Genomic DNA, 21,476 nt, shown 5'->3' on the forward strand with positions numbered 1-21,476 from the left:
CTGGTTGCCCCAGCCAGCCCTCACTGGTCCCTCCTGCCAGAGGGTTCTTGCCGCTTTTTGAAGGTGGCACAAGCTAATAATATGCAATATTTCTGGAGGGCTTCTCCAGGGCTTATATGAAGGGATCATAAACTGCAAAAGTTTTCTTTTAAAAGAAATTCCTTATTTTTTTTTAAAAAAATCATGATTTAGGGCTTCCCTGGTGGCGCAGTGGTTAAGAATCCGCCTGCCAATGCAGGGGACACGGGCTCGAGCCCTGGTCCGGGAGGATCCCACATACCGTGGAGCAACTCAGCCCGTGCGCCACAACTACTGAGCCTGCGCTCTAGAGCCCACGAGCCACAGCTACTGAGCCCACGTGCCTAGAGCCCGTGCTCCGCAGCAAGAGAGGCCACCACAGTGAGAAGCCCGCGCACCGCAACGGAGAGTAGCCCACGCTGGCCGTAGCTAGAGAAAGCCCACGCGCAGCAACAAAGACCCAATGCAGCCAAAAAAAATGTTTTTAAATAATAATAAATTTTTTAAAAGATTTTAATTTAAAAGATCATAATTTAAATTTTTTTTTAAATTCTGCATATATGTTCACGTATTTCAAAAATCACAAGATCCAAAAGAGTATACAAGGAAAAATTCTATCCATTAACCACTCAGTTTCTTCTTCAGTGCAGCTAACATCCTCAGTTTCTTGAGTACCCATCTAGAGATATAGGCTGGCTGCATAAAGAGATGTGCTCACATACAGTCACTGTCTTCCTTTTTTAAAAAAAAATGCGGGCTTCCCTGGTGGCGCAGTGGTTGAGGGCCCGCCTGCCGATGCAGGGGACGCGGGTTCGTGCCCCGGTCCGGGAGGGTCCCGCATTCCGCGGAGCGGCTGGGCCCGTGAGCCGTGGCTGCTGGGCCTGCGCGTCCGGAGCCTGTGCTCTGCAATGGGAGAGGCCGCGACAGTGACAGGCCCGTGTACCACAAAAAAAAAAAAAAAAAAAAAAAAAAAATGCAAGTGGGAGTATACTAGCCACTCTTGCTTCTTTCTCTTTAACGATGTATCTTGGAAATCATTTCACATCGTTACATCAAAAGCATTCTCATTTTGTTATGGCAGCTGAATATCGCATTATACAAATGCACCATAATTCAATTAAGGCCCTACAGATGGTCATGAAGCCAGAAAAAACATATAGCTTTAAAGAGAAACAAACAGAAAAAAGCTCAAAGTTCCTGTTTCTATTAAATTCGTTATTTTTCCTCTTCATTGCTCACTATGGAGGCCAAGACACAGAAGTCTGGTAATAATGACCTGCAGTGTTTACCTTACTAAAGACCAAACACCTTTTGGAATAACAAGACTGAGGGACAAAGCTCAGAAGCTTTGCTATTCATCAAAGAAACCTTGGCATGACAGAAAATACTTATTTGGATAATTATATCAGCATTTCGGTGTTTCATCCTCCAAAGATTAATGTATAATAACGAGAACTTCTAGAAGGAAGAAGGTGGGTGTTGGATGTTGGGATTTTCCCTGCCTTTGGTAGCAGTCACATGCTTCCCGCCTTCATTCCCAGATGGGACACGGCCCAGCTTTTTTTGTTCAGGCTGAGTAGCTTCAGAGCAGAGAATGTCTGATGGGAAACCCTAGAAAACGATGCTGACACCCCCATCACCCTTGTACTGGAAATCCATTTATTTCCCCTCATGGCTCTCTGGCACCAGCTGTGTCACTCCAGGACAGTGACTTAACCTTTCTGAATCTTATCATTTGCAAATAATAAAAACACCTGCCCAAGTTATCTCACAGTGCTGTGTTAGCAAACAAGAGAATCCATGTGGAAACCGTATTAGATCAGTTACGTTGGGCTTCCCTGGTGGCGCAGTGGTTAAGAATCTGCCTGCCGATGCAGGGGACACGGGTTCGAGCCCTGGTCTGGGAAGATCCCACATGCCATGGGGCAACTAAGCCCGTGCACCACAATTACCAAACCTGTGCTCTAGAGCCCTCATGCCGAGAGCCCGTGCTCCACAACAGGAGAAGTCACTGCAATGAGAAGCCCGCGCACTGCAACGAAGTCTAGCCCCTGCTCGCCGCAACTAGAGAAAGCCCGCATGCAGCAACAAAGACCCAATGCAGCCAAAAATAAATAAAATAAAATAAGTAAATTTATATTAAAAAAAATATCAGCTACGTTCAGCGTAGAGACAAAGAAGGGGCCAGAAGATGCTATGGAAGGCAAGTGAGGTATGGAGTCAGCCAACCTGGTGTGTAACTCGGTCCCTTTCTCTGACGGGCCACGCCGCCCTGGGTTTATGGCCGAGACTCATCTATTCACTGGCTGAAGTAAGGAGGATGCCCTTCAGCTCTGCGGAATTATGAGAGTAAGTGATAAACATGAATGAAATCCCTCCAAAATGCTCGTCTCCATCTTGTCTAGCCTTCACATTACTCCTTCTACCTATCTTACAATAAATATAAGATCTCCAAATAAATATAAGATCGTCAAACCAAATCAAGGAGCTCAAACTAGTGGAAAGGACTGTAGGAAACCAGAGAGAGGTCATCGTAGCATTGGAAGAGATGGTAAGTTAATAAAGAATGAAGTAAAGAGAAGATGAAGAGAATGTCAGGTAGGCGGGGCTAGTTCAAGGAAGGCTTTTGAAGTGGTGTCGAGGAGCTCGGCATTACCTAGGCCAGTCCTTTCCAGGATGGAATAAAATGTCACCTGATCAGAGCGTACTTTCTGAGTGGAAAAATCATCCATAATCTATATAGCGTGACTTTGGGGGCCAGAGAAAGTCCCATGAGCCCATATTTAGTTCTGCATCCTTTGTCTTATGCTGGGAATTGCACCATTCAGTGATTCCTTCCTCAGCACATCAGGAGGTGCTGTGGAATCTGCAGTGTAGCCAGGACTCTGGAGAGCCCAGAAAGGTGGTGTTTGGTAAACTGGGGCCTGTCTGACTACACTGCACATCAGTGTAAATACACCTTTCATGAGTGGGTGGAAGCAAGGCTAGAATCTGGTCTCAGCAGCCAGTGGAACCAGCACTGGCCTGGGGTGGACTGGGATTGATGACAACCTGCTGTGTGACCTTAGGGAAGTCACTGAACCTCTCTGGGCTTCAGAGGCCTTTCAGCATTAGCCCCATGATTCTATTTTTCAAACCCTTTCCTAAGAGTGTAGGGTTAAAGGGTGGGTTGATGAGGGCACTCAACTGAGAAGAAAAAGTTTTCACAGAATGGGGAGGGAGGGGGAAGGTAAAGAAAGGGGAAACAGACACAGGTGAGGGCAATCCAGCCACCTGAAATCACCTCTGTGTTCTTGAGTGGGGACGGGGACAATTTGGGTCATGAGGAATTAACATGGGCCCATCTTCAAGGTGGGAGACCGACACCAGTCACATCTGCTGGTGCCTGCTTGCAAGCACTAAGCGAGGAGCGTGGGACACCGGCGGGGAGACAACGGCACCCCGTTTCTGGGGACCTGGGGCTCCAGCAGGGAGAACATATTCTGAGGGGTGTCGAACACTGTGGAGCCATATGAAGGGGGAGCAGAGGATGGAGGGCCCAGACTCCCCACCCTTCAGGGGTGCTCTCTGCCCAGAATCCATCCTGGGAAGGAGCCAGGGACCCAGGCGCCAACGCTCTAGTCATTGTTCCTAAAAGCCAGAGAAAGACTCTAGAAATGTTTGCTGGGAAAGCCATGAGCAAGTATTCAGGTCCATGCCACCCCTGGAAGGGAGAGAGAGCTGAGAGAGACAGAGAGCATGCGAGGGAAAGAAAAGGACAAACAGGCAGACGGGCACAGCAAAGCTGCCTCAGTGCCCCATGGCCCCCGCCAGATGTTCCCCTGGAACCCAGAAACTTGAAGATGGCCTCTCAGGCTTCCGACAGCCTCAAAGGCGGCGTGGCAGGAGTCTGCTGGGCCCTGATGACAGGTGCCACTGAGCCCCTTGGAAAGACTTGAAAAAATCTCAATGCCTCACTAGGATTTGGCCCTAAAAAGACTCAAGCACTTTGCCACTGCCTAACCCTAGGGGATGGATGTTATTTTATACTGAGGCGGGGGACAAGGTTAGGGGACATCTCTCCTGAGGACAGAGGGTGGAGTGGAGAAGCTAGAGCTCAGCGAAGGGTGGAGAGGCTTTGGGCTCTGCGACCAGCCCTGTTCCTCTGCCCTGAAGTACCTGGACCCTTTTGTTCTCGTTCCTCTCCATGCTCCCCCTCTGCCCTGGGGATCCAGGCACGTGGAGCGATGGGCTGCAACGAGAGCTGGGGCCTGTAGCCTGGCAGGACAGGGCTCTGTCCCAGCCTTTTCCTCATCCGACCTGTTGCTTCCAAAGGAAGAGGCCAGCCGTCCACACTGTTGTGACCTCCAGTGACCCAGAGAAAATTTCCTTTATTAGCGGTGAAGCCTTTCTTCTTTTTAGTAGAGAAAAGAACAATCATGTCTTACTTAATGACAGTGTGTGTGTGTGTGTGTGTGTGTGTGTGTGTGTGTGTGTGTGTGTGTGTGTAAGCATACACGCCCGCACCAGCATCCCCGTATCAGCATCTGCACCAGCCTGCAGACGGGCAGCAATTCTCTAAGGGGAAGATAACGATGGGGCGGGTGAGGGCGACGAGGGTTCTGGCTGGAACAAGTGACTCTTTTCTTTTCCTTCTACCCCAGGCTCATCCCTGCAGCCCCAGGAGCTGCCCAGAACCTTCATGCTAGCTCTGCTCAGCCTCACAGGACAGTAAGGTTTCCCGCCAGCACTGGACTTCCCCATAGCTCGCTTGGGTGCCCAAGGTAAAGTTCTGGACTCTTCCACAAACTCCTCAAGCATACAGAAGGTGATTTTCTGGGGACGCTGCCTGTTAAAAATCACATTGGGGGGCTTCCCTGGTGGCGCAGTGGTTGAGGGTCCGTCTGCAGATGCAGGGGACGCGGGTTCGTGCCCCGGTCCGGGAAGATCCCACGTGCCGCGGAGCGGCTGGGCCCGTGAGCCATGGCAGCTGCGCCTGCGCGTCCGGAGCCTGTGCTCCGCAACGGGAGAGGCCACAGCAGGGAGAGACCCGCGTACCGCACACACACACACACACACAAAATCACATTGGGTTAAAATATCCCCCAATATACTTACTGACTCCCATTTCCCCCAGCTCCTACCCCGCCCCCGCCCCCCGCATATCCATGACGCAAACATTTTCTCAAGAGCCAGCTAGATCTATCAGAGAAGGCCTCTTGAAGAGAGCCTGTGTAGGCTGGAATCCAGTCTTTCCTCCACTGTATGGTTATCAATATTTTGGATGAGGGTTTCAAGTCTGGTCATCTGTTGTTACTCCAAGTGCTCGGATTGCTTCAAAGGCATGTCCCTCCTGGGTTTTAATCTAACCAGGGGAGGGGAGGGGAGGAGGGTCTTTTAAATATAAAGAGAATTGGATGCCCAATTCCAGCAGCTGGCTGGATCCGGGCTCTTGACCTCCTCCCCCGCAAACAGCTTCCCTCCCTTTGAGGTGAGAAAGGTCAATCTAAATACAGGAAATTGCAGCCCAGGGTGGGACACAGGGAAACCGTCCACATTTGCATCAGTTTATCACCTCCCTAGGAAGGGCATGAGCTAACAACACAGGAAAGAACTTGCTGAAAAACAGTAAGTCTTCGGGTTCAAATTCTCTGGTGTCCTTGGCCGTTCAAGGTAAGGTAATCTCTGGTCTTCTTATATATCTTTTGCCCTTAATTTTTTTGGTCTTAGAATTCAGTTAAATACAATGTAATGTCTAAAACCAAGAAGCGTGTTGAAAGCGCTGTTCTAAGAGACATGGACTTGGCTTTTGAGAGGGGTCTAAACACCCACTAGAAGCCTCTGGTGGGGCAAGTGTCTGAAAAAGGAAGAGGCTGACCCAGGGAGGCAGTGACTCTCGGTCTTCTGTTGAGAGAACACGCGCGGGCGGCTGCACTTCTGAACCCTCTGGAGCTTGGCTTTTAACAGAATTGCCTCGACCTTGAAAGTGTTTCTTTGTTACTTTTCAACCGAGGAATTCGTGTTGCAATCGTAGTCTGTGATGGAGTGTGTTATGGGCCAGAGCACAAATGTTTTGTGTTTGTTTTTAAAAAAAAATTTTTTTTTAAGGCCGGGAAGGAATAAAATCATTCAGGGATGGTCCCGGTTCGCACTCATAAAGGTGAGAGGCTCTGGCGAGAGACTTTGAAAACGGTTCCTACTCTGCCCTTTAACTTCCATGCCCTCCCTCCTGACTGCTCCAGAGCAGAAGATTCAATTGACTCCTTTTGTACCCGGTTTTATTGCTCCGGACCCCTAGGGTCTCGATTTGCTTTCAGAAGAAACGTGCCCCTCTGAGCCGCTCTCCAAGGCGGTCCCTCCAGAGTCCCCATTTCTGTCTCCGGGCGGGTAAAGGGAGGGGAGGCGAGGCGAGGCGAGGCCGGCCGCGGAGCACCGGATACAGTAGTCAGGATCCCGAAGAGCGCCCCGCAGCCGCGCGCCCCTCGACCCCGAGTCGCGCCTGGAACGTCTTGCGAGCTGCATCGCTTCGCCTTCCAACCCCGGCGGCACACACTGTGCCAACTTGACCAGAGTACTGTTAAAGTCCGGCGGCGAGACAGAGGCCGGGAATGGAACCCAGGCCGGAGGCCCGCGCGCTCCGGGGACGGGGGTGGAGAAACGCACCGCCTGGACTGCCCAGGCTACTTGCACTTTTTGCGCCGACCCCCAAGGAGCAGCGAGCTCCGCCCGCGATCAGCTCCCGCCGTCTGGGCCGCGGACGCGCCCTTACGAACTTTTGTGCCTGCGCGGAGACACCCCGCGGAAGGGCCTGGCTCTGCGCAGCGCGCGCGGGCGGGCGCCGGGGGCCGCAGGTGCCCCTGGAGCCGCGCGTCCGGCAGGTACTCGGCCGAGGAGCGGGCGGGAGGAGCCCCGGGCCGCGCGGGCCCCGCCTCCCCTCCGCCCCGGGAGCTCCCACCGGGCGGAAAGCCTCCCCGGCCCCCTCCCCGCCGGCACCCCGCACTCGGTGATTGGCTGGCGCCGCGGGTCCCTGGCACGCGCCTGTGGATGTAGTTATAAGAATCCTCGCGTGCCGGCCCTCAGCTCCAGCCAGTCGGCACAGCCCTCCCCAGAGCAGCGCGGGCGTCGGCCAGAGCGCAGCGGCCGCGGGCTCCCCAGGGAGGCCGGGGGCAGGAAGCGGGCGGGCAGTCTTCGCCGCCTCCCGCGCCGGACCGGGAGGGCGGGGCTGCCAGACAAGCCCGAACTGCCGCAGCAAACCTCCAGAGAACACCCTCACCCCAGGCCAGCAGTCCCCCGGGCCCTCGGCGGCGCGGAGCATGGACGCGGTGCTGCTAGAGCACTTCCCCGGGGGCCTGGACGCCTTCCCGTCCCCTTACTTTGACGAGGAGGACTTCTTCACCGACCAGTCGTCTCGGGACCCTCTGGAGGACGGCGATGAGCTGCTGGCCGACGAGCAGGCCGAGGTGGAGTTCCTCAGCCACCAGCTGCACGAGTACTGCTACCGCGACGGGGCGTGCCTGCTGCTGCAGCCCGCGCCCTCGGTGGCTCCGCACGCGCTCGCCCCGCCGCCCTCGGGAGGCCCCGGCGAGCCGGAGGACGGTGGTGGCGGCTACTGCTGCGAGGCGGGGGCGCCCCCCGGCGGCTTCTCCTACTCGCCCGGCTCGCCGCCCTCGTGCCTCGCCTACCCGTGCGCCGGGCCGGCCGTGCTGTCGCCCGGAGCGCGGCTGCGCGGCATGAGCGGGGCGGCGGCGGCGGCGGCGGCGCGGCGGCGGCGGCGGGTGCGCTCGGAGGCCGAGTTGCAGCAGCTGCGTCAGGCGGCCAACGTGCGCGAGCGGCGCCGCATGCAGTCCATCAACGACGCCTTCGAGGGGCTGCGCTCGCACATCCCCACGCTGCCCTACGAGAAGCGCCTTTCCAAGGTGGACACGCTGCGCCTGGCCATCGGCTACATCAACTTCCTCAGCGAACTCGTGCAGGCCGACCTGCCCTTGCGCGGCGGCGGCGCGGGCGGTGGCGGGGGACCGGGCGGCGGCGGGCGCCTGGGCGGGGACAGCCCTGGCAGCCAGGTCCAGAAGGTCATCATCTGCCATCGGGGCACCCGTAAGTGCGTCCGCCTCCCAGCTGGGGGAGACGGGGACGGGCACGGGAAGGTCCCGGAGACTGACTGACAGAGGGACGGACGGGCCGTGGGCGCCGGCCACCATGAGCGCGAGCTGGCGTTTTTTGAGGTTTTTTTCCGCCACTTTGACCGTGGCTCGGAGGGTGCGCATCCCCGACAGACTTGCAGCTTCTGGGATTGCGGGGTGGAGGCGCTGGGGGCTTGAGGGGTGGAGGAAGAGGGTCGTTTTAATGGAACCTAAGACGCCTGTCTGTCCAGGCGCCCAAAAGCGGATCCTAACGGACCGGAGGGCACCGTTGGGAACAGAGTTGGACATTCACAGTGTGTTTTCTCTTCTCACCCCCTCAGGGTCCCCCTCCCCCAGCGACCCGGATTATGGCCTCCCTCCCCTCGCGGGACACTCTCTCTCTTGGACTGATGAAAAACAACTCAAAGAACAAAATATTATCCGAACAGCCAAAGTGTGGACCCCAGAGGATCCCAGAAAACTCAACAGCAAGTCTTCCTTCAACAACATAGAAAACGAACCGCCCTTTGAGTTTGTGTCCTGAGAAGTCCCAGAGCCGCCAGAGGATCTGATTGTGTCTCTGTGCATATTGTACATGTAAATATCTATAACGTAAATGTAATTTAAGAATCACATTTTTCTAATGGCAATCAACTGTTTGTTATTTATCTATTTATTATCCTGTCGAGTTAATGAAATAGACGATCTCTTTTAAAATATATAATTTATATAATTTATCCTGATTTTCTAAAAATATGCAATAGTCTGTGATTCCACCCAGCACCTTTGGCAGAACTCTGCGTTGTTGGAAGAACTCTGGCCAGAAAACTTCATGCTAATTTATTGCCAGATATGGTTTATTTCTAAGCAATGTTAATAAATGCTATTTACACCTTTTTCTAAAAGTTATTTGTTTAACACACGATGGGGTGTAATTAGTTTAAAAAAACTGAACCAGAGACTCAAACGCAGCTTTTAGTTTTAGCTGAAAGGAATTGGGTTAGAGGGTTAGGCCTCAGTTCTCTTGGAGGCTCTTCATCTGAATCGCCAACGCTAAATAGGTAAATATTTCGCCTGTATTTTTAGCCTACCATCCAAACACCCTATGAGGCAAAGAGGTCATAGACTATTTATTGTTCTCATTTTTCAGACGGGAAAGCTAAGGCTGGGAGACGATGTTTGACTTACCCAAGGTCACCGGCACCTTGCCTAATCATGGTGTGGAAAATGTGTCCGGTGGCAACAGGGGGCTGGTTTCCGGGCTAGCCAAAGGAAGGGGCCTTTCTGCTCCCATGGGCTGGGGAGAAAGGGTTGCTGTTGAGCCGCCCTGTGACCCATCCCTTCTGCAATTACAGCGTCAGGTACATGGAACTCAGATGGGGAAGACGACCATGCTGAGGCCGGAGACCCTGTCGGATGGTTCCCAACAAAACCCAGGGTCTTTTAGGTAAGGCAAGAAGGAAGGCGCCCTCTCGGCCACTTCTGCAGCTGCGTTATTTCTGAAATAAACTTGGTTTTGTCTCCAGAATCTAGTCCTCTTAAGGCAAGCAGCGTGCGGAGAAGGCGAGCTTCGGGCGGAGGGCTCAGGGTCGCCCCCTAGCGAAGGGGAGAGGCGTAAGGGCGCGGCCGGGAGAGGCCAGGAAGCTGGGGCTCGGGCTGGTCTCCGCCGCCGCCACCCGGGGCCGCCCTGGCCCTCGGGGCGCCCTCAGCCGGCGGCGGGAGTCGGGGCGCGCGGCTTTGAGTGCGGGGTCCCGCGCGCGCTCGGAGGGCGCGGGCGCGGAGGGGGAGGCACCGAGCGGGGCCTCGCGCGCCCGGCGCGCAACTCCTGGCTGATCCGCAGACCCCGTGCCCCGCAGGCCCTGCGGAGGCGGGGTGTCGCTCCTCTCCAGGCAGCGGCCTGGTCAGCCAAGGTACGATCGCCCCGGTACCCACGGCCCTGCCGAAGGACAATATGTCGGCAGCATGCTAATTGCTTTAACCTAGTTTCAGACCCACCGAGGGGTTCCCCGCGCACCGCGGGTGCCATGGACGTCATCCAAAACCAATTAAAGCGAGGCCGCGAGCCCGACCCGCAGCGCGGCCTGGCCAGACGCGCGGAGATTCTGCGTCGCGAGGCTCCCAGGAGGCCCTTGGCCACGGACCCTCTCACCCTTTCCAGCCTCTGCAGCCTCTCCCGTCCCTCCCCGTAAAGGATGGAGATTTCACACTGGAGGCAGAATTTGGGGACGAGAGAAAATAATTCGATTTTGTCCTGTATTAGGGCCTCATTAAACACGAAAGTTGCTTCTGCACAAGTGCTTCTATCAGCCATGTAATCTCATTACACTCATTAGAAAGTCAAATGGTAGGCAGACTTCAACTTAATTATAAGTTATGTAAGTATTGTACCGTTTTCTTCGGCTGTGTAGACCTGCGTTTCCGTTGGATTAGGGAATGTGGCAGTCGGCCGTTAAAACACTACCATCATTGTGATGTGGCACCTTTTATTTTGCGTGCCACTTTTTTGTGATTCAGTGCTTCAGCGACATCCTTTAGTGCGGTGCACATGAAGCGGAAGAGCCGGGCTGAGCATGTAAAACACCAGGGTCTCTATCTTGTCACTCTTCTGTCCTGACTTGGCAAGTCCCTTTAAACACAACCTTCAAAGAGACTGACAGCTTCTTTTTATTTACTCATAATCCATTCATGCTAGTGTAGCAATTCTTTTTTTAAAAAAATGCGGCAGTAAAAGCAGAACAAACGTATCATTTCAGAATCTCCTTTGGCAGCGGAGAGGCCGGAGCTGCGCTCTGCTCGGTGCAGGAGCGGCTCTCCCTGTGACAGAGCCAGGCTCCAGAGCCTCTGGCCTGGGGCATCTCTAGCCAGTAAATACAGCCTGGCTCTGGAAGGATCAGCGTGGGGGCAGTTTGAGTGACAGGTATTCAGCGGTCCTTCTAAGTCGACACTCTTCTTCCAACTTCAGCAAAAATGCTTATGAAAATAATCCAGTAAGCCAAGCTTCTGGATGGGTGTGCAGACCCTTTGCTCGGCCCTGCTCTTCTGAACACTCATCAGCCCCTGCCCTGAAACCTAGCCTGGGACCACCAGGAGAAAGCGTTTAAAGCCCTCCCTGGCTGCCCTTGTCCATTTAGCGTAGTAAAGAAGCTGCAAACCCAGAACGGGATGCATTTTCTGATCTCTGCTGGCAAACTGGCTAAATCATTGCCCAGTGGTCCAGACTCCATGCAAGAGGTCATGGGGGGATGGGGTACAGGAGAGGGTTTGGTAAAGCCAAGGAAGAGAGTTTGGGTGGGAGGGACCTCCCTTCTCCCCACACCTTACCCCCCTCCCACCAAGTACACATCCTCATTTCCAGCCCATCCTCCTGGTCTCCATCCCAGGATGCTCGGCCATTCTATTCTGCCTTGGTGTCAGAGTGCCTATAGCTCTAGACAATAAAAGCCCCTTCTCCCCATTCCTCTGTCCCCCCTACATTTCTGGTGGGCGTTGGGGTCAGTGTCCTCTCATTGTTGCCTTAAGAGATACTACATGTCACAGAAGGGCAGCCGTCTATTTTCAGAGACTGGGGACCAAGGCACCAAATCTCTTTGCTTTGTTTTTCATCAGGGGATTCTCACCGATGAGGTGAGGTGGGGTGGGCTGTCTCCTGAGAGGGGAGGAGAAGGGAGGCAAGAAGAGGGACCTGCTTCCCCATGCTGAGATGGAGCCCCTTTGTGGAGCCTTTTCCTTCCCAGGGAGGGCACACTAAGGAGTAATGAAAAGCCCTCACAAAAAGTTGAATTCTGGAGGCTACTGGTCCTGTAAGGTAGAAAAAAGTAGGTGGGGAAGAGAATGAGCTTCCCACCCCAGGCTGGGAGCAGCGCGCATAAAGAGCCTTGTTGGAACGCCTGTGAAATCGGCTGCGGGTGATTCCCAGGACAGCTCATCTGCCGGGATCAGGATTAACGCCCCTCTGTGGAGAGGGTGTGAAGCCTCTTCAATCCATAAACCCATCCCATTTCCGTTAATGGGCCTTTGCGGTGGCACCGAGTACCAGCTGCGGGGTTGAACAAACACCAGTTGAGCACTCCCCGGCGAACCTCTCTGGGAAGAGCCCTCGCCCTCCCCTCCCACTGGCTTCCAAAGCCTTCTGCAGCCTGTGGGAATGGTCCTAAATAATTCCACAACCAATTGCGTTTTTGAGACCCGGAACCACTGGTAGGAAGCGATTCCCACGATGGGATGTGGGGTCTGGCCAACAGGTGTTGGGATCTGGCCCAGGGAGATGGGGAAACCCAGGGAGTGAGAGGAGACTGCCAGAATGCAGGCTGCTCAGGGCCTCCCAGCTTTACAGGCCGTGGAAGCCGCAAACAATTGCAATGATATCTTTATTGCTAGGTTCATGTCCTGGGCTATAACATATCAATCCCTGTCGTCGTTCTCTAGGGTGCACCTGGTATTTCAAACTTGTTCTTTTTGTGCTTCTGGGTCCTGGGCTGCAGCTGCCTAAAACAAGCAAAGAGAGAGGCCCTTACAATGTCTCCAAGACGTGTTGGCATGGTTTGCCTGTCTTTAATGTACCATTAACTATTGTCTTTACACAATATGGGAACTGTAAAGCATGACATGTGTTATAATAAAACACATTTTCAATGATACACTTGGACTTGAAGCTGGGGTGCAGCAAACAAACAGGCCCAAATCTTGTTTTGTCTCCCTTGCTAAGCCTACTGGCAATTAAACCCAAGACCACTGTTTCCCCCCCTCCTGATCAGCCAATTAAATTTTATGTCTCCTAATTTTTCACATAGAAAAAAGTCTCCGTGCTGGCCCCTAAAGACATTGATTTTCTTGCTATCACCTGGCGCTCAGGCCTTAGTTCCATTTATCAAGAAGGGAACGTCAGGCGTTACATAAAGTGACTCTGTTACCATAAGGCTCTCACCATCCTAGCCTATTGTTTTCCCTTGTTAATAACTCATTACCAGGATTTAACAAATCAACCATTACATATGTTTTGTGTCTCCATATTTTGATCCGTACGATTAAGCAGATGTTACGATTGAAAATTGAAAAGTCCAAGGCTACTCTAGTCTGAAAGAAAGAGGGCAGCCTCAAACAACGAGCTAACAATGAGATTCAGAAGATCTTCAGAAAAACATTTACCACCAATAAACAGACTCCAACCTGCTCCATTTCAACCATTGTGTGCTTTGGGGGAATAATTAAGTTTAATAGGAATAGGTCTGGAGGGTTTTCAATGCCAAGACCACAGGTGCGGGGTGGCATGATGAATGATTTGCCTGATTTTTGCCAAGCTCAAGGGCTCTTCTCTTGGACTTTCAAGCAGATAGAAAATATTGTCATTTCTTTTAATTCACAGCATTACTTTCAAGCCGAACAAAGGCCGGGGCCGGGGGGAGGCGGGGGAAGGGCTCGGCTGTAAGGAAGCGCCTCGGAGGCGGAGGTGCAGCCGAGGAGGCTGAAGCGGCGGCGGAGCGCGCTGCTGCGTTTGTGCGCAAGTGACTGTCCAGTGCCACACACAAAAGGCCTCCTTTTCCCCACCTTCTGCCGCCTTTCAGCCCTCGGGCCCACGCCGAGACGGCTGCCGGGGCTCCGGGGGCCTCCTGGCCGCATCCCCAGGGCAGCCCGGCCTTTGGGAGTTCAGCCGCTGCCAAGGCAAACCTCGCCAAACTTTCCCCAAACTCGGCGGGCTGGGGAGGGACCCTGGCTGGAGGCGCGCATGCGCCCCGCCCGCTGCTCGGCGTTCCCAGGGTTCCGGAGAGCCGGGGTGGAGTCGGACCAGCATCCCCAGAGGCCCGCCTCACCCCTGCTCCCGGTGCAGTCGGGGTTCGGGGGCTGTCTGTCTTCCCTCGAGGCTGTAAGTGGCTGCCCGGCGCCGGGCTCTCCGCAGTCCCGCTATCTTTGCGCATGGAAGTCTCCAAGAGGGGCTCCAGGAAGCGGCGAGCAGAGAGGGGGCTGAACGGCCTGAAGGAGGGCAGGAGATGGGACCCAAGGCTTCCTTTAGGGAGACAGGGGGTAACAACGCCCCCTGGCCGGGCGGGGATCCCTCGGGCGGCCGCCTGCAGAGGGCTCCGTGGCCCGGGGCGCAGGCTGCGGCGAGCTGGTTTTGCCTGTGGGCAGAGGCGTCAGCGCCAGCGGCGGCAGTGGCGAGGGCTCAGGTTTCTAACCCGCTCCTGCTTTCTGGGCCCTGGGCATCTACCCCTGCTCCGCCGGGGGGGTGGTCATGGCCCTTGGGAGATCCCCGCAGCTTCACGCCAACGCTTTCCCTGGGGGGTCGGTACCAGTTCCAAACAAGCTGTTGCGCTGACATCGCTTTGGAGAGGCGCCGGCGCTTTGCTTGATGGTGGCGGGCTGTGCGGAGGCCCCGAGGCCCCAGGGAAGAATTTAGGGTTCCCAGCTAGTGAGAGGCACCCCTTCCCTGCCTCCTGTGGCACGCAGTGTGCTTCACGCCTGCCTTTGTCCCGGGAAACCAAGGCATCCTGGGCACTCCTGCATTTGGCCATTCTGTGGACTTCTGTATCTCTTTGCAGTTTGGGTGGAAGGACTGGACAGAGATCTGGACACACCACGGGCGCCTTAAATCCTCCCTTTCCACTCCTCGTTCTGCCTCCCCCCTCCCCCCGGCAGCCAGATAGGAATCTTTAGTCTTCCACCCCACCCCTAAGTGCTCCTAGAGAAAACTAATTTCTTTTGCACAGCTGTCTTAGAGGAACTGGCACCTGGGACATTTTCACCCTTAAGGTGAAGTTTCCTCAATTATTTCTAGTTTTACGATTTATTTTCAGCGATTGCACGGGATCCCCTTTAGCTCTTTTCTTGTTTGGACCACAGGTCGTCCCCCAAACAGCTAGGTAATCACCTACCTTTAGAGTACAAGCCTTTGGAACGGGATTCCTGTGAGAAGGCTAGCTAGTGGATGTTTCTAGGAGTTTTATTGTGACATCCAGTTGGGCAAGTGTTTTGAAATGGATAGCAACAGTGTGTTGGCATTTGGATTTTCAAAAGAGACGCGGACTTGAATTGGGGCAATTCTGAAAAAAAGAAAATTATCTCCTGACCTTGGTCGGTGACATGCTAACTACAAGTAAAAGTTGTGGAAGAACCACTTCTCAGTGAAGGACTGCGGGTTGCACCCCCCACCCCCACATACACCTAACACCGGTGCAAAAATCTAAATATTGGGGTTCAACCGTTAGCATGTGTGGGAATAACAAATGTGAGACTCCTCTAAGCAACTATTTGGAAGTTTTTCTGTACTTTTGAAAACATCTTTGATGCCTCATTTCTTTGATGGCTGCTCAATAGACACCATGAGAGGCTGGCTGAGCCGTCCCTCCCCAGCCTTCCTCTTGCGTGCAGTGCTTTCATCCAGCGCTTGAATTGTGTTGTCAACGTTTAGTAGACGAAAGAGGAGGGGGCATGAGAACTGGGGGGGGGGCGGGGTGTCCTTGAAAAGTCTTGGAAATCGGTATTTTTGCAGGTGTAGAATGTGCCTAATAACCATGGCTAGTGCGTGCTCCCCAGTGGCGAGGGTATGACAGGGACAGCTGGCTCAGTTTTCAGCGTGAAAACACCCCCTCGGTGGACCGAACACAACGATACTGACCTTTCTGCGGGGGGAACGGAGATGTGCCTTTGACTGAACTAGACATAAAGACGTCTTGCTATGACTTTTGTTCCCCACGAAAGCAAAGAAATATTGCGTTTAATATGAGAAGTACTGTTCACAGCTTTTCCGTGCCCCTTAAGAAATATTACAGTGCTGATTTACTGGCCCCTTTCCACTGAGTTGGCCCCAAGGCCGGGGGTGGAGGGGGGGTACGGGGAGGCGAGGACAGAGGAGGAGGTGACGGAGGGAGTGCGCTAAATCGCCTGTTGCCTGTTTCCATCCAAAGTTCTCCCTTTGCAGCAGCAAATTTATCAATCTTTTCATCTGACAATACTTTGAAATATATCATTGTCATCCAGAGTTGTTTGATAGATTATCTGCAGGCACACAGCCTCTTTCAAGGTCAAGTTGAAGATTCTTGTTTGCTGTTTAACTGGCTTGTTTAAAAACTCAGAACAATGCCTGCCTGTTAAATTTTCACTTGTTCTCATGGGGCATTCCAAAGCAAGTTTTCCTATTGACCGGATGTCAGGACATTTCATCCTCTTGAGCGTCTAAATTCAGCAACCAGGGCTTGGCAATGAAATCAACAGAAGAAGAAATGAGATTTAACCTTAGCATTTGCAGACACCGAGGAGACTGAGCCATCTTTCACATCTCCTCAAAGTGTGTACTAATTTTTCTCTGCATGTCACGGGGTTGGTTATAGCCACACACATCTCTTCAACTTTCTGCCTTTATTCTAGTGGGAAGCTCAAATGCACTCTCCTAAAGTAGAAGTGCAAAGACATTGTGGCCACTCTTGTCTTTGTCAGCGCATAACCTGTTGCTCTAAGGACATTTTATAATAAAGTCAGCCTCTAAGTCGTCATGCTTTATGGACATATTTATTTATGTTTTTAATGGAGATAGGCTTTCACAGTTTCCACACTATCTGCGATGATTGATTTTTTTATTCAGCCAACTTTTATTTACCTTGCGAAAATGTTCTGGACCAATGTGATAAATTACAGATATGCAAATTTCTTTGAATGGTGTTGTAAGTGTGTCTAGCTCCAGCTGAATAACGCCTTGCAAGTCAGTCTGCGCGCGCTCAGGACCCCAGGGAGCTGATCAAAGCACCCATTCTCTTTCATCCCCGGTATTCTCCTCCAAACTATTTCGATACAATATGTTTCCATGATGCACTTAATGTGCTAGGGACATAGAACTCATTACAACCTAGCTCGTTCTGCCGACCTCTTTGTTCTGAGGCAGAAAGTCAAAGAAAAAAGGAAAAGCGCTGCCAGTTGCCAGCTTTCTGAAATGCTAAAGCATGCGTCATTTTTCACCAGGTCTCGTCGTGATATCCTCAAAAGACAAACTATGAAACCGGCCTCAGCCCTTTCTGGCATTAATTACACTGCTGTCCAGCCGATCTGTTTTTCCTATTATATGCATTTCTCAGCAGGGATTTTTTTTTTTTTTTGCAAGAGTAATGCAGCTGCAAGTTAAACTATGAATGCATTTTTTTATCACTATGGAAAAAATAAGTGAAAAGGCTGCAAAACATACAACTAAACTTTGTAAAGACTTCTGGTAGATAAGATCTAGGGTGGGACTTAGGAGCTTTGTGCAACTTCTGTAAAACCTGAAATTGACTTAAGAGCCTCAGGCATTTCCAATGTGCCCTCAGTGTTCTGTGGAGACAGTCATTGTGCCACGTGAAATTCCGCTTTGGTACCCAGATAAATCTTGAAGGTGAAGCTTTTCAAGGTTTCTGTGAAAATTCTGAAATGAAACAGTCTATTCTACACCCAGCCAGGAGGCTGTTTCCAAGGAATTTCTGTCCAGGAGAACAGCACAGAGAATATAAATTCTATTTCATTTCCTCCGTTTCTTGTAGGGTTGATTGGTTGGTGGAAATGGCTGGCAGCCAGTTCTGGGAAAGATTCCAGACCTGACTCCGATTAACCCTCTCTGGTGAAACTCTGCTGGAAACCAACTCACCAGCAATTGCCATTAATCTACTTACTAATTAAGCCAATTCATTTCTAAAGGAGAAAAATTCCTTTCTTTAGCCAAACTGATGGGAGGAAATTTGAAAGAAGCGCCAAACTGTGTAACTGTAATTCAGCCAAGGACTGCTAAAAAAAGGTGTTGATATATAGCAGCAGATTTAAAACAAGTTTCTAGGGCAACACTCCTTTGGAGACGGTGGCATATAGTGCATAGTAGATGAAGCTCGAATAATGCTCCACCGCGCTATGCCACCCCATGTACTCGAGTTGAACACGTCTCTCTCCAATTAAACCCAGCGCCTTTTACGTACAAATAAATCGCCTCTGTAGCTTTCGTTTGCACCAGGGTATATCAGCTTTATGTGACAGCTACCACAAATATACTTCTTGAGATTTAATAAACAGCTTTAGAAATCTGCAATGCAGAGCCTACTATCTTGAAACTGGGCTGCAGACTGGGCCTGACTTGTAGTCAAGGGAACAGAAAGGACCGAATTGACCGCTGCGCGCGGAAGCGAGCAAACCGGTCTTTCAGGAAATGGCACCTGACATTCCGGAAAGGATAGATATGTGAATCTTCACCTCGATCCTTACCTGGAAGCACTACTCCAGAGAGTTTCCACACTTACTAAAGAATTGTTTACAGCGTTTAAGATACGTCTGGGAGTCAGAGTGGACCTCCTTAGAGGAAATTTAAAATCCCCTTCGAGGTTTCCTGGTTCGCCTTTATGGCATCAGTTGGCAGCAAATCAGTTCGACTTCGTGCTAGAGAGAGACGGAGTGGATCAGAGAGGGAACGACAAAGGGTTAGTGCCTCAAGCTTTTTAATTTTAATGGAAGCCCGTTCCTTCCCACCCTAAGGCGTTGGGGCACCCCGCTGAGCCCAGGAAGCGCCTGGAGGGACTTGGCGGCGGCTCGGGGTCTGTGCGCCCCGCTCACCAAGCGCCGGCGAGCGGGGTTTCCTTCCCAGCCTGGAAAGGTGCGCACAGAGCGCGCACTTGGCTTTCTCTTCAAGCGCGGTGCCCCAGAGCGTGCGCCACATTGCGGAGAGACGGTACAGTTATGTTAGAAACGCCTCGGAGATGGTGTCCCTTGTCAGGGAGGCAGTCCTTACGCCAGGATGGGGAGGGCCCTCTTCCTAGGGTCCCGCTCTGCGCGGCCCACTGCCCGGTGCCCACTCAGGAGCATACGTCTCGTTCACTGGGATGTTCTGGGGCATCGACGGCTTCTCCAAAGGCTCTTCTTCCAGGGTTTCTGACAGCCTCACTAAACATCCGGAGAGACGAAGAAATGTGAAATTTGTTTTACGTCTGTACGTAAACCACTCCCCACCCATAGCTCTTTCCCTCACTTTCAGTGGAGCCTCCCGGGCTTGGCCCCGGCTGGGGGGGCCTCTTCAGTAACCTCGACGACGGGGTGAGGGCAGGTCAGTCAGCCGGCCAGATCCTCCTTGGCCTTCAAACTAGCATGTGCCCGTCAAGTTCTCCCCTGAGGTAGTTTGCCTGCTGCCCCGGGCTGGAGAAATGGTCCGAGGTGCCTGTGATCAAGGACAGTAACTGACCTTCTTCTGACTCAGGAGTTACGAACCGTCGTAAGAGAATAAAACAAGGCAGGGGTTGTCTTGTGTTTGGGTCCTAGGATCTGACTCAGGTTTACATTTCCATTTGCGTTTTCAATCTTTGCTCCTCATGAGACAGCAAATTATGAATGAGGAGGAAAGACAAGCAACTTGGCGGGGTTCTGAAGCTGGGGGGTGGGGAGGTTTGCCCTCCCTGCTCCCGCCCCCCTCCCGCCCCAGGCTGGGCTCTCTGCTCGGTAGGGAGGGACATTTACCTGGTGTGTAAATTGTGAGGAAAGCGTTGGGGGTCTGAGACAGCAAAGCCACAACATGGGATATGATGTTCCAGCTTTGAAGGGGAACAAAGGCCCCGAGCTAACCCCAGTGAAAGCCAGGAGCGTGGAGAAGGCAACAAAGACTTGCAGCCTGCGGTCACCGGTAGGTGTCAATGTGGACACTCACAGCCGGGGCAGTGGAAGAGGGGGACACAGAGCCAGGCTGTCATTCCAAGGCTTAACATGAACAAAGATAAAAACGCGACAAGCTCAGCTTTCAATGGTTGGGAGGTTCCAAATGGAGTGCTAGGGAGTGTATCTGGGTCAAGTATTCTCTGAAGCAGGGCCCAGCCCCTCTTTCTCTCGTCCAGTATCAGCCAGGGAAGTTCTAAGGCCTCTTTCCCAACGTAACTTTTCTTACTAAAGGAAGAATCTTCAAAATAATGTCCGATTCTACCCACTGCCTAAGGTGAAGATGGAGCTTTCAGCACTTCCGGGTCCCAGAGACCCAGGTGGCTGTATTAACTTATGAACTGGAACGGCCTACCTTAACTTTTGGGAAAAAGTTCACGTACTCTTGTACAAATTTAATGAAAAGAAATGACATTTCCTTTTATGAAACTGTGCATACATGCAGATGAATCGAAGGGTAACATAATTTAGAAAGTATTCATCCAACAAAGAAGTTTCAGTAGTAAACCAGTGAAAGAATAATGGAGACCTAGTAGAATTAAATATACCTGTGGTTTCAGATTCCCTATTAGAAATCACCAGACAAGGCATTTACCAGCAAATGAATCCTCCGCTAATGCAACTGATTAGCAAAGACCATCTTAGAGAACGAATAAGTGGAAATGATGACAAATTACGTTTATCCTAAGAACGCGGACACGTTGTGTTCCTTAAGTTCTGCTACTAGAACCAAAATACAAGTTTTAAAAATCATCGTATAATAAAATTCTGATTTTCTTTCGCTGAAGTAAGTCTCCTAAATAATAATTTTAAAAAAGGATGTAAATATCCTTAAAAGACTAATGACATTTCACAGGTAATGCAATTTGGAAAGAAACACTTCCATGTTTTCTTTTCCAACAATGTGCATTTTTGTAAACTGCTATAAATTGCAATTCAAAAGCACTGATCTCGCCATCCCCAATCATTTTTTATACTGATCAAATGAATGCAGATACTCCCATGTGGGAGGGGCGACATGACATTTCACTTGGCAGTTCTAAACAGGTCACAGACCTTTCACAGACCCTAAGGCAGTGGGAGGGAGCTTTTTACTAAACCGTGTAACCAAATCAAACCAATGGTTACCCCTTTTCAAAACCATTGGAATGGTTTGCACAATGCTATTCACATAGCAGCACAGAAACTGAAAGGATGGTCATCCAATGGAAATTTCTTTCCTTTTGTTTACACTTGCAGAGCTCAAAAAGTAATACTTGGAGGAAAATAATTACATTTGCTATGATAAAAGTCTTAAATACTTAACATGCATTTTGGTTGGCGTGACCCGGCATAGATATGACCATCCATTGGCACATATATATATGCACATGTATGTATGTATATGCATGTATATTTATTGGAGATGTCTCTTTGTTTGAAACCTTAGGCACAAAGACACAACATGGCTGCCCTCAAGATGACCTATTGCTTTCAAGTTGCTTGAACACATCAGAATTTCCATTGTTAAGGTTGATTAATTGAAACTGATAAGTTACCATGAATAAAGATTGTTTTTCTGTTTAATGTGGTGGGCCTGATTTGGTAAATGCCTTATTCATGTAGCTTTGCAGTGCAGCATATGGGCAAGAGTCATTCAGTATCACAAACATATACAATTTATTATGCTTGTATGGGCACAACCGAAGGCCTTTCTATTTTAATGACAAAGTTTCAATG

General features: G+C 51.5%; 2 protein-coding genes across 2 annotated transcripts in view; one reads left to right on the forward strand and one right to left on the reverse strand.

Annotated features, from left to right (window-relative positions):
* The first annotated feature begins 7,310 nt into the window (after positions 1 to 7,310).
* Positions 7,311 to 8,664, forward strand: PTF1A (pancreas associated transcription factor 1a). Its single transcript, XM_059057869.1, has 2 exons — positions 7,311 to 8,094; positions 8,462 to 8,664. Exons 1-2 carry the CDS (start codon positions 7,311 to 7,313, stop codon positions 8,662 to 8,664), a joined length of 987 nt encoding a protein of 328 aa, XP_058913852.1.
* Positions 8,665 to 18,539: 9,875 nt separating this feature from the next.
* Positions 18,540 to 21,476, reverse strand: part of C3H10orf67 (chromosome 3 C10orf67 homolog) — a 115,689-nt gene continuing 112,752 nt past the window's right edge. Inside the window, exon 17 of the mRNA XM_067030739.1 lies at positions 18,540 to 18,998. Within this exon, the coding sequence (XP_066886840.1) occupies positions 18,871 to 18,998 (128 nt within the window). The 3' untranslated portion in view covers positions 18,540 to 18,870. The remainder of the gene's footprint in view (positions 18,999 to 21,476) is intronic.

The sequence above is a fragment of the Kogia breviceps genome, chromosome 3, assembly GCF_026419965.1.
Source record: "Kogia breviceps isolate mKogBre1 chromosome 3, mKogBre1 haplotype 1, whole genome shotgun sequence".
Classification (NCBI taxonomy): Eukaryota; Metazoa; Chordata; class Mammalia; order Artiodactyla; family Physeteridae; genus Kogia; species Kogia breviceps.